The sequence below is a fragment of the Hevea brasiliensis genome, chromosome 9 (genome assembly GCF_030052815.1).
Source record: "Hevea brasiliensis isolate MT/VB/25A 57/8 chromosome 9, ASM3005281v1, whole genome shotgun sequence".
Lineage (NCBI taxonomy): Eukaryota > Viridiplantae > Streptophyta > Magnoliopsida > Malpighiales > Euphorbiaceae > Hevea > Hevea brasiliensis.
The window spans coordinates 11644370-11657918 of NC_079501.1; the positions used below are offsets into that span (position 1 = coordinate 11644370).

At 32.3% G+C, this 13549-nt stretch overlaps 1 protein-coding gene across 1 annotated transcript; it reads left to right on the forward strand.

The window, feature by feature from the left end:
- The first annotated feature begins 1714 nt into the window (after positions 1-1714).
- LOC110633690 (CLP protease regulatory subunit CLPX1, mitochondrial) lies at positions 1715-12826 on the forward strand. The gene is made up of 15 exons (XM_021782407.2): positions 1715-2479; positions 3771-3832; positions 5482-5582; positions 6058-6137; positions 6337-6387; positions 7986-8060; positions 8197-8274; positions 8537-8593; positions 9882-9952; positions 10050-10149; positions 10281-10385; positions 10777-10839; positions 11048-11170; positions 12288-12443; positions 12549-12826. The coding sequence occupies exons 1-15, from the start codon at positions 1940-1942 to the stop codon at positions 12618-12620; spliced, it is 1734 nt and encodes a 577-aa protein (XP_021638099.2). The 5' UTR covers positions 1715-1939; the 3' UTR covers positions 12621-12826.
- The last annotated feature ends 723 nt before the right edge of the window (positions 12827-13549 follow it).

Below are 13549 nucleotides of genomic sequence, written 5' to 3' on the forward strand. Positions count from 1 at the left end.
TGCTGTGGAAGTTTTTTTTGGTTTTGACATGGAATAATTTCAGTTTGTGCCCCCAGCAAGACACTGTTTGGGTAAAGACCAAGCCATGTTTTAGACTATTAATTTGATATAATTATCCTTTCACATTAACTAATGATAATAAAATTTTCAGGAATTGCTTTTGCAACTATTTCATTTTTTTTTAAAAAAAAAGAAAAAAAATTTATCTTATTATAACTTCAACAGAATGCATTCTCTGCAAATTGTAAGTTTTCTTCGTTATTTTCATGGTGAATTATAAAAAAAAAAAAAATCACTCTTTCAAAAAGTATTTAGTATTTTGAAAGTGTACTTGGTTTAAAATAAAGTAAATATTATTTTGTTAAAAAAAAAAGGTGATTTAAAGAAATTTTATATTTGAATTTATTAAATTTTTGTAAAATAATTTTTTTTTTATAAATTAGTCAACTATTGAAAATTTTATTCACTTAATAAAAAAAATATTAAAAAAATAATCTTAAAAAAATTATTAAAAAAAAGGCATGGCCCCAATTACTGTTGTTTGAATAGTATCATATAAAAAATATGAAAGCCTAATTAGCATGTTGCATGGCTCAAAATAATTTATATTTAAATTGTAAAAAAAAAATTTCAACACTTTTTTTGTGAATAATATAAATAATATAAAATTTTTTTATCACTCGCTAATAATATATAAATATAATATAATGTTACTGTGTTTCATTATTAGTCTCTCTTATTACTTATTTCATTGAAAGTTATACATATTTTTTTTAAGAAAAATGTGTCTTATAAATAAGAATAAAATTGATTAAATTATTTTAAACAGTGATATTCAAATGATTTGCATCACTTCAAGAATTATTTCGAACACAAACTTTATTGCAAATTTGTTTAAATTAAATTATATTTAAAATTCAATATAATTAAATTTACTTATAAAAAATTTTAGTCCATGTTAATGATTTGACCTTGGGGGCAGAGCGAAAAATATAAAACTCTAAATTTGCTCCGAGTTAAGACTACAAAACCCTAAATTTGAAAAGAAAAAAAATATATTTATGATAAACATATATAAATATCTTATCATAAATTATTATATAATTATCTAAATGTATTTGAAAAGTAAATATAATATAAAAATAAAAATGATTTTATATTTGATCATATCGGCTAAAAAAAATGTGTAAAATTTTTTTTATATCGGTGGTGAAAGAAATTAAAAAAATAGAATACTAATAAAATGAAGGTCGAGATATAATAAATTGAGAGAAGCTAATTACAGGATCAATTAAAGAATCGACTAATAATCAGTTTAACTTATTTTAATTATTTTTTAAAATTATTTTGAGCATATTTTATAATGAGAATTTTGAGATTTGGAAAGTCATGAGAGGATAAATACTCTGAATTTTTATTATTTATTTTTATTAATTTTCAACATGACAGACTCCCTCTTTTATCGGAGGGGAGGGAGTATAACGCAGCACTCTATAACAAGGCACCTTGGAATTTGGATGATTGAGTTTTGAGGTAATAAATATTCCATGCCCTCACGCCTATTTTTATGATTTGCACGTGATGATCTGCACGATGCGTGAATTCAACTCCCTCTTGGATTTTTGTTAAAGCAACGACGTCGTTTCAGTAAAAAAAAATAATTGAGGACAGCCGTAGATCTTCTCGAAAGCTCACGCCGTGTTGGCCTGGTAGTGGTTTAGCAAGATATTGTGTTCTGCCCCTGTTATTCTTTCATTTATATCTACAAAAATTCTGCATCCTCACACGATGTTCATAAAATCTAAGATATACCCGCTTAAATTCACCTCCAGATGTCTCAAAACCCTTGATCGATTTTCCATTTTGATCCATTTATCAGCCCTTAATTTTCTATTATTCTGAGCTTCTTACTTCACTTTCCGGCGAAAATTTCGACACCATGGCTGCGCTTCTCAGATTGAGAACTTCCAAGGAAACGGCTTCTTTCACAGCCTCTCAATTGAGAAACTTATCACTCAATTACATGCACGCGGGTGGCATGTCTAGCTCTTACCGTTCGCACCATTCAAAATGGGACGATCGCTTCGCTAATGCTCCTTATCATTTCACTTCTTTCAAGCCTGTCTCGCTGCGTGGTGAATTCGTTGACAAGAGTACTCAACCATTGGATAATAGGAGAAGTGGCCGTAATTCAAGTAAGGATCTTTGTAGGAATTGGAGCGGGAGATTGAATGCCACTGACAGTGGGTCCAATAATGGGGACCCGCCTGAGGTGTGGCAGCCTCCGGGCGATGGGATTGCAACGGTTGGGGTAAACGAATCCGCCGTGAATGTAGTTCATGGAGGTAGAGGTGGGTCTGGGTCCAATTCGAAGGATGGGTGCTGGGGTGGATCCAATTTGGGTAATAATTTTCCAACACCAAAAGAGATCTGTAAGGGGCTGGATAAATTTGTGATTGGACAAGAACGAGCTAAAAAGGTGATTATTCTTCTGGTTCTGTTGGTGTTTGGATTTCAGAATGCAATGGCTTTGTCTTTCAAGTGCTTATACAAGTAGCATAGAATTGTTTCCCTCACGATATATAATTGATTTAAATTTGGAAAACTTTGTTTTGGTTATATGGTTTAACACAAGTTATTGCAATTCGTTTCGTTTAGTTATTCACTTAGTTACTTGTTCCTTTTTTTTTTCTTTTTCTTTTATCGATTTTATGTTTAATTGTTTGGAGTCCAAGTTTTTGGTTACGCTGGATCTTTTTAGCATAGTATTTTTTTTTTCAACTTTTAGCATAGTATTAGAGATGTGCTTCTTTGCAAACTTCTGTTATTGCCTTTTGACGGGAATCCATTTTGCTTATACAAAAATTACGTGTTTTCATTATTTTTTTCACTTTTTTTTTACGAGCAGAAAGACAATCCGTCTTTATTTGAACTTTGGTTACTTTTGATGGAGCCTAATGTAATACAACATTATGTAATGCAATCAAAATTGTAATACAATGTAATTATCATTACATTTCTCAATTTGGTTGCAAAAATAAAAATATAAGTAGAATAATGTAATGATAATTTTTATTTTAATATTTAATTTATTTATAATGTTAATAATAAGTGGTAGTGATTGCAATGATTGCTAGTCGAGTGATAGTAGTGGTGGTGGTGATGGCAACAACGATAACTAGATGGTGGTGTTGGTGTCAAGGTGAGATAATGGTGTTAGTAGTGGCCAGGTGGTGGCAAAGGTAATAATAAATAAGTAGTAACAATAAATAAGTGTTAATAACGGTGGCTAAGTGACGGTGACAGCGATGTTGGTAACAGGACCATGATGGTGGTCGTCATGGTGATAGAGTGGAAGTAGCGTTGGAAATAGCAGTGGTGGTCGAATAGTGGTGATGGTGATAGTATTGACAATAAATAAAAAAAATCAAAACAAGTAATTATAATTATATCAATTTTTATATGTAATGACTATTATATTATTTTAAGTATAATTAATTACGTTAATTGTTATTCTATTACATCAAATTTTTTTTGTGTTACCAAACAACATAATCAAATATGTAATGTAATCGCGATTACATTACAACTCTAATTACGTCATACCAAACACGGCCTTTGTTCATAAATTATAGAGCTTCTCATATGTAATGTCGATTGTGAAATCCATAGCTACATCTGTACTTGTATTAACATTTTTATGTTTATCTATTTCCACATCTTCTACATCCTTCTTGCATTTCTTTTTTTCTAATTTTATTTCTACACAGGTGCTTTCTGTTGCCGTTTACAATCACTATAAGAGAATCTATCATGATTCCATGCAGAAGTGGTCAGTTATATACCTTCACAACATGCACACCTTGTTCTGTTTAGCCTTTGTGACCAATCTTTCAAAAGTTCTGATCATCCCATGAAACTGGGTGTTAGCTGAATGCATAGCAATAAGCACATTCTTGAGATTTATTTTCAGTGCCAGATAAATTGCCAGTGTTATGTGTTTGGCCTTAGCTTTCTCATGGCTAGCCTTTGAAAAGAGAATAGTGCAGGAGATTTGTTTGGTTAGCAGCTAAATCTTTACCTTTTTATTTTAATACAAAAAAGCAGTGGGAAGAAGAAAAGAAAGAAAGAGAGAGAGAAGAGGGGGGGTAGATGGGTTAGTATGTATTCAAGCTGTAATAGTACCTGATAGGTTTAGCACCCCTATTGTGGTCAAGTGGCCAACCTAACCGAGGTGTGCGCCTTATTGCCTAAGCATACACCTTTATCTAGGCACAAGGCACGACAAAGGCGCACCTCTGATAAATTTTGCCTGCTATTAGTTCTTTTTTTCTATATACTGTTATTTTTCATCTATACCTTATTGTTATATGGTTGAGCATTGGTTTATAGTTTATTGTAATACACCCAATTAAATTAGAAGCATCTGAAAAAATAATGACAACTAGGACCAAATAGGTAATAGGACATTTTTAATAGAAAATACCGCTTAATTAAAATAACAATAACTAAGCCTTAATCCTAAACTAGGTGAGGTCTACTATATGGATCCATTTTCATCATTTAGCTCCGCTGTTAAACACCAAGTCGTATCCATATTCAAAACTTGTAAATCCTTTATACTATTTTCCTCCATATCTTCTTAGGTTTCCCTCTTCCCCTTCTCACTCATTCCCTTGCTAGCTTATCACACTTTCATACTGGAGCATTTGATGCTCTACGTTGGATATAACTAAACTATCTTAATCGACTTTTTCTCATTTTTGTCTCCAATACATGCTACATGCATTCTCTGACGAATGTAGTTATTCCTAATCTTGTCCATTATTGTGTCACCACTCAATTGAAAAATTAAAAAAAAAAAATCTACCAAATAAATAAAACAAAAGAAAAGAAGATAAGAAGAAGGCTTTGTCCCAAATAGGATTTCCACAACCCCACCCCTATCTGTCTTTGCCTTAGTATGACATGTAGAATTTTTGTAATTCAAGCAGTAATATTTCCATAAGAGATACTACACAGAACACTTGTTAAATCCAAAAGAAGGGAATCTGAACTACATAGTAGTTGTCTTGTGAATGTGTGATTTTAATTTTGAATTTTCTAGCAAATTTTATTTCTTTTGTGCCAGCTCTCAATTGTGTTCCAGTGCCGAGCCTCCTGTACCCTTTTGTGCCTTATGCCTTTCATAACTATTAAGTGAATCCCTTTCCATTTCCTTCTGATTTTCCATTCATTCCTCTGCCCCCTAATGGAGAAGGCCTCAGGTGCCCTTCCTCTTATGATAAGAGAATATTAGCAAACCAAATTGTGCCCTTCTCAATTTTCATCCTTGATAGGTGCAGAACAGTACTGTTGGATCACCGGGTCAATAGTAAATAACTAGGATGTGCATGCACACTCGATTCAATATTTCCATTCATGATGTTTATCATGCAAGTTGTTGACTTCTAACTTGTTTATTATAACTTGGGAAGTTAGGTCTGCAGGAGGTTCAGGGAACAGCAAAGTAGAAGCTATGGATGATGATGGAGTGGAACTTGAGAAAAGTAATATTCTTTTAATGGGGCCAACAGGTTCAGGTAATTTGTCATTATTCATATTGTGACTATCAATCATCTTCTTGCTTTCTATCAGTGTTTTCAGAAATTGAAATTTTCTATTTCCTGACACCCAAAAATCTCAAGGCGTTCTTGTTTTATAATTTAGTTGTTTCCATATGCGTCTTTACATGCTGTGTGGAAGGAGAATATATTCCCTTGATGCTGGTCCAGGGTGAATAAATATTGCTAGTTGTTATTTATTATTGCTTCTTTGTGAAGTTTACAGTCAAGATTTCCATCCTGCTGCTTTTTTATGTTGTAATTTTATCTTAATAATACCAAAATAATGATTGTGGACATTCTACAAGGGTACCTCGTCAAGTAGCCTTGTTTTCATTTTACCTTGGATTGTAGGGTAATGAAGATGATATATTCTTTGTTTGATTGATTATTGATGACTCTGTTATTTACTGTTCTCACTTGTTTGCTGTTTTTGATGCCATTTCAAGGACAGGGAAGACATTACTAGCTAAAACCTTGGCACGGTTCGTTAATGTTCCCTTTGTTATTGCAGATGCAACTACATTAACTCAGGCAAGTTTGTGGCAATCATTTCTTTACTATGGTGATCTTTGTTCAAAGATTTGAGTAGAGTTCTTTAACTAGAATAATATGCTTTATAACATTTTTTCCTATATTCCCTTTTATGTGAAATTTGGATGCTAATATATGAACATTAGAGTACTTCATTACATTAAGTGATTTGTGTGTTTTATGAAAATGCTATGTGCAGGCCGGATATGTGGGGGAAGATGTGGAGTCCATATTGGGCAAGCTACTAATGGTAACTTCATATGACCCTAAGTTTCCCTTGTGTCTCAAGCATTACCATATGGTCAAAAACTCATGTCCCTTATATTATGCTATTTATGATGTCTTATTTATCTTATTTATGGTTTGGTAGATCATTGTATCTTCTAAAATTATTACCTGAAAATCTACAAAATTTTCTTGTGTGGTGCATATGCTAGGCAAAGTTGCTTGCTGTTTCAGTTTTCATCGTGCCACTATTTTTGGCCACCTTGTCGTACCAATACCATCCATCCATAATTGTATTTGGTATCATCTGCATTGGACTTGCTGAGCTGTTGATATTTGTTGTAAATTTGTTCAACGATTCACAATGTTCCCTTTGGGTTGTTGAAGCATTTCTTTATCATCCTTCTCTCACACAATCATTTTGTAATTGAACCTCCTTATGACTTGTTTCCGCCCTAGTTTCTGTTTTGCTAACATTTTAGTATTTAAAATTTGCATATCAACTAACAAAATATCTAGGCATTCCATTCCATTTATAGAGTTCCATTTTTCTATGGCAATCTTTCATTTTATTGCTGTTAATCCCAAGCAGTTGAGATGGAAAACTTGTGATGTAGTGAAACCCTAGATATCCTTTATATTATGATGGGTTAATATAGATTACAGGTTAGGGTTTGATATGAATGAATTTGAAATCATTTAAGGGTTTTTTGTTTGTATGATTTGGATTGCTATTGGTGGCTGAATTGTAAGTTGAATGACTGGTTTCAATTCTGGCCTGCAGTGAAGGTTGCTAACTCGTGTGTGGTTGAGAAAGAAGGAAAAATAAAACAGCCAAAATTATAAATAATGAATATTGGAATCATTTTATGTACTCCAAAACTGTAAAAAATAGTCCTAGTCCTAGAAAATGATTGATCATGATCAATGGTTTAAAATCCTTAAAAAAAAAAAAAAAACTCGTTAAGTAGAAGATATTCTATTTCCCAAAAAGAGAAATTTACATCACTTCCGTAGTCCAAGAAAACAATACATTGCAGCCATTGGTCTAAAATCCTATCAAAAGAATCCAAAATTACCAAAACTTGCACAATGCCACAGTGGTTTAAACGGTGGTGTCAAGTGAACGAGACATACTCCACAGTATCTCAAAGAGTTCTTAGAATGACTTGACTGAAGAAAATTTTCTTGAAGTCCTACTTATATAAGAACCAAATGACCTAAGAAAGAACTACCACTGACACTTGTTTACATACAATTATCTCTTCATCAATTGGAGTTCATGCATCTAGTTTCAGGCTTCCAAATCTGTAATTCCTTAAGAACCATGTTAATTTGTTGCTAGATTATAATGTATGTATCAATGGAAGAGGCTTTTATTCATGCAGCTATATTGGGGAGTTTCTATTACTTATTGAACCATATTAGGGATATCCTTTGATCTTAGTGGCATGTAATCCAGTGGGTAGCATGTGAAAATTTGGCGAGGTTGTTGCACCTTTGTTAGTTGTTACAATTACAGCAATAGCATGACTCCATTGAACTGTGAATAATTGGTTGGACTATGATTATGTCCCTATTGTGCGCAAGTGATTCTCACATTTTCTTTTCTTCTTATATCAGGCTGCTGACTATAATGTGGCAGCTGCCCAGCAGGGCATTGTATACATCGATGAAGTTGACAAGATCACAAAAAAGGTTCCCTGCACCATTTACTGTCAAGTCCTTTTTTTTTCCCTTTCTTTATTCAATCTTTCTTCTTCTTCTTCTTCTTCTTCTTCTTCTTCTTCTTTTTAAAAAAAAAAACTTCGTGATTTATATTTTCCATTTGCAGGCTGAGAGTGTTAACATTAGCAGAGATGTGTCAGGTGAGGGTGTTCAGCAGGCATTATTAAAAATGCTCGAGGGAACGGTGTGTATTTGTTTTGCATAAACTGTAGGAACAATTTCATTTAATAATCGTGTATCACTCCATTGGCACATGATGTTATTATGATGCAATAGAAACAGCCAGATGACCTATTTGTTTTATATGTTTATGAGTTTAGCAGATTAGACAAAATTTCAACCCAGTCATAGATGGAAAAATTAGCTTATTGAATTATGGCTTTTTTCTAATCTGGGTGAGTTTATGGATTCATATATTTACACTCATGATCAATTGCTTGATTTAGGTTGTCAATGTTCCTGAAAAGGGAGCTCGAAAGCATCCAAGAGGTGATAATATTCAGGTAACATGCAACAGTGCTTATAACACTTGCTTATTGTTTGATTGGTTATCGTCTTGGGTTGCAACCATGTTTAGATAGTAATATGCATTTTTTTTTTTTTTGGCTATGTTTAAGAGATGGTGGGGACTTTGGCTATGGGCCTGGTCTTTACTATCATTAATGAGCTTTTGCTGGTGCTTGCCTGCAATTTTTTTTTTCCTTTCTGAGCGTGGTTGCCAAAATTGCGTAGGGAAGCGATATAAGAATGTAACTTTCCCATGTTCATTTTGTGTAGGAAAGCTGAAATCCCAAGAAAGTTACATTCTTGAACTTGTAGGTCCCAGCACAACTTTCCCATGTATCTGGATAAGTATTTTCATATCCCAGAGGGTGGGAAAGTTACATTAATGGGAATCTGAGATGAAAAAATAATGCAGACATTTTTTCTCTTATTTATAATAATGTATGGATTTAAATACCTTATTGATATTATTATTTACAAGTATATGTGCTTGGTATGACATAGATTTTATTGCATTAGTATTTATGTATTTATCATGCGTTTCTTATGGAAATTTAAATAAAATTTGGGAAATTATTGAGTGCATCTAGTGTATTAGACATTAGTGCACCTTGCATTTACAAACACATGGTATCCGCTTGAAAACGTGGAAAGTGGATTCCACATAAATTTGAGCAATAAAGCACTAGATATATTGAATAATCTCTCATATTTTTTAATTTTTACTTGATAAATTAAAAGGATTTTGTGTTTTAACTCTTAATACGATACGGATACATTATGAAAGTAGAATAAAAGCTCAACAATTTTCAATTATGCATTTAGTCTATTCTCTATAAGGCCATACACTTTTTTCTGTAATAATATCAAACCATGCACTCAATTCAAGCAAGAATCATGCATTTTTTTTTCCAAATAAACAACCCATAATTGATTGACTAAAATTTTAGATAAACAATTCGAGTAAATAAAATGCATTTATATCAGGGGTAGTAATTTATTTTTTTTTACATTTTTATAAACTAACCAAATACAGTAATGATACATTCTAAGGAAACTTCTTATTTCCAATAAAAAAAATAATATTCCATTCCTAAAATCAATTGCAGGACAGTAATGATACATTCTAAGGAAACTTCTTATTTCCAATAAAAAAGATAATATTCCATTCCTAAAATCACTTGCAGGACTTTAACTTTTCCTAAATTCTGTCAACCAAGCTCACCACATAGTATTTGTTACTTACACCTTTTATTCCCTCTTTCTTGATATGTGTTTCTCTGACAGATTGATACGAAGGATATACTCTTCATATGTGGAGGTGCATTCATTGACTTGGACAAAACCATTTCTGAAAGGTTTGCCTCCATGCAGATTACAGTTCTCGTCCTTGTGGGGAAAGTAATGTGAACTCATCTTCAAAATGAAAAATGATGTGTTTTGTGTTCATCACAGGCGCCAAGATTCTTCCATTGGGTTTGGTGCGCCTGTACGTGCAAACATGAGGGTTGGTAATGTTACTAGTGCTGCTGTGACATCATCTTTATTGGAGACTGTAAGTTCACAACAGTCTTCGATCAACAAGTAACAGCTGATAGCTTTTTTTCCTTTTTAATGTTTTCTTTTTCTTCCCTCCTGTTTAGCTTTATGTTGTTCATATACTGTACGAATTCTTATCTTTGGCAGGTTGAAAGCAGTGATCTTATATCATTCGGTTTAATACCTGAATTTGTTGGAAGATTTCCTGTCCTTGTGAGTTTGTCAGCTCTTACTGAGAATCAACTTGTACAGGTAATATATTGAAATGATTTTCTTCCTGTAGATATAATATATGCATTTTTTTGTTTTGATGCTTCTATATCCTAGATGAAATCATGGAGAAAGTTGAAATTAATTAATAATTAGTAAATAGACATCATGATAAGAAAGAGTCCAATGCTTATATTGCACCTATGGTCTTATGTTATCCAATATTCGTAATGGAATGGATACTAGTTTATATAGAGCAATGGTACGAATGTTCAAAATTTTCTGTTACCATGGAATTATTTTTCATGGAAATCTTGTAACTGATGCACTTGGCACTATTTGTTTATACTCCTGAAAAATTACTCGAGTCTTTAAAAGTCTAAGCAATATCACTGTTTATTTGGTGTGATTGATGGCTAATAATGTTTTGAAGGTTCTGTCAGAGCCAAAAAATGCCCTTGGGAAGCAATATAAGAAGATGTTTCAAATGAATGGTGTAAGTGTCCTTTTGATGCTGCTCTCTTTTCAAAGATATTTTCTGGGAAATCCATATCCATTTCGTTAGCAAACTCTTAGTTTCACGCATGCTATCTATATTTGTCTTTTTATGTGAGCGTTCGGGTGTTCTTTGTCAATTCCTTTTTAATGCTTGCTCATAAAATGTGATTATTTTGGAGCCACATTCACTTTTTCATTTTTTCCAGGTTAAATTACATTTCACAGAAAATGCTTTCAGATTAATTGCTAATAAGGCAATAACAAAAAATACTGGGGCTCGAGGGTTGCGGTCCATACTAGAAACTATCTTGATGGATGCCATGTATGAGGTACGTAACTTCTTGCCTGTTTTCAGAACTTGCCTATAGGATCACAACTAGGGGTGTGCACTCAATTAACATAACCAAATCAAAATTCTCACTGACTGAAATTTTTAATAGTCTCTAAAATAATAGCCTAACCAAACTAGAATTAAGAGAAAATCAAACCTAATTAAAATTGAAAATATTCATTGTTTATCGGTTATAACTTAACTAATTGAAAAAATATATATATATATATATTATTAATTAATAAAATAATAAATATATATTTATAATAATTTTCTATTTATAAAAATAATAAGTATGATATATTTTTAGTAAAAGAATAATTATAATTAAATATTACTAACAAATTATGAAAAATTATAATTATAAATGATATATTATTAATAAAATAATAATTTATACATTAATTAATAAAAATTCGGTTAGTTCATTTGCTAAACCAAGGGTAAACAAACAGATAACTAAAAATCAATTTTTCTTAAAATAATCAAATGTCATCTGTTTATTTCGATTATTCAGTTATAATCAAATAATGCACATCCTGGATCACAACTACAGGGGTATTGTTGAAGGATGAGGTGGCTAGGTGGATGACACGAAATGAATAATACATTTCTGTGTTTGAGCCATGACCCAAGTAATGCTACATCTATGCGTCTGTGGGGTCATTTGAGCCATAATATAATGCGAGAACATATGGGCCTGTTGTGGTAGACAGCAGAGATGGCTTTTCAGTAAGAGTCTTGCAAACGTGGACTGAGTCTAGGATCCTGTTCTATATCAATTTCTGTTGTAACATATACTCAGGTAGTTTCAGGTTAGTTCTCACGGGGACTGAAAAGGAGAGAATTCCTTATTTTTATGAATAAGTTGACTCCTAGCATTTTGTGTACATGCTATTGATAACCTTTGAACCATTGGGAGTTGATATATTATTTAGTTGGTTGGGATTTTTTTTTTTTTTTTTTGTCTCAATACATTTCTTATACTCTTTTCCCAAACCCCTATCAATCTCATTCTCTATCAATCTTTTATTTGATAATGTATTACTCTTTATTATTCTCTATCGCTTTCTTTTTTTCAGATAATGTAGCCTCTATCTTTAATTTTTGTGTAGATTCCTGATGTTAGAACAGGTGAAGATATCATAGATGCTGTTGTAGTTGATGAAGAATCGGTAGGAACCGAGGGACAGGGAACTGGAGCCAAGATCCTTTATGGAAAGGGTGCATTGGATCGATATCTTACCAAACACAAATCAAAGGATTTAGAGGTGGGCGTATATTTACTCATTGAATGCATCTTTTGATGAGTAAAATCTGTCTTGAGATCTGGTCCACATTTTTCTTACTGGCTAACACATTGATTGTGTTTGTAGACAAATGCGGAAGGGTCCGATGGAGAACCAGAGGCAGAAACAGAGCTTTCTTCTATAGTTGCTAGCATGTAGTCTGTTGATCTCATTTGTAGCTTTATCCATGTACATAATAGCTTCACATTAATTTAATAAATTTAAAGATGCAAATTACAATTCACACTGTGATTGGTCGGAACTGTGCAGCACTTGATACAGTTGAAGCCGTATATTGTAATTGTACATGTATTAATCATGTGGCAGCCCAATGGATAGCTTTTACTGTTGTTTAGCTAAAATAAGGCCCTTGTTTTCATTATTAGCTCGCAAATCACGGCTTTGAATAAAGCAGGTAAAGATCCCTAGGTAATTTTGACATTGTTTTAATCTCTAATATAAAACTCTCTAAACATCAAATCAATTTTGTGAATAAAGCTTTTATTTAACTTAATTTTTCTTAGTCTTTTACTTAGTTATTAAGATGAGATGGTAGACATTGGAGAAGACAATAATTTTTCTTTCCTCCCTATCTCTTTATGCACTGTGCTTGTAATAACTCGGTTTGCTCTAAACATCTCTCAACTTTGATCTTTATAATTTTTGATTTACTTGAGATAATTTCTATGGTGAGGAGATTGTGTTTGGTGTCAACAAGGGTGTTCAATTTGTGTCGAAAGATCTCTTTTCCCAGCATTATTTTTTCATACAATGGATTGACAGTGATGATGATTAGAAGAATGATGAACCATGAAGATTTGGCATAGGAATCAAAAATGGGCGATGGAGGAGAGAGATGCAAGGGGAAGTAAGTTTCTTTCGCTTTTTATGTCTGCCAAGTGAGCTTGATAACTCGGAAATCGGCAAAAATGAGTTGCAAATGTTTTTAGCGTTCAATAAAAGTCAATGTTGAGAGAACCTTTCAATTAAAAATGTTTGTACATTACATCAAATTAAATTTAAAAAAAAAAAACTTTTATATTACAAAAATATTTACGATATTTGTAATTCAAAGTCTACAAATTTAC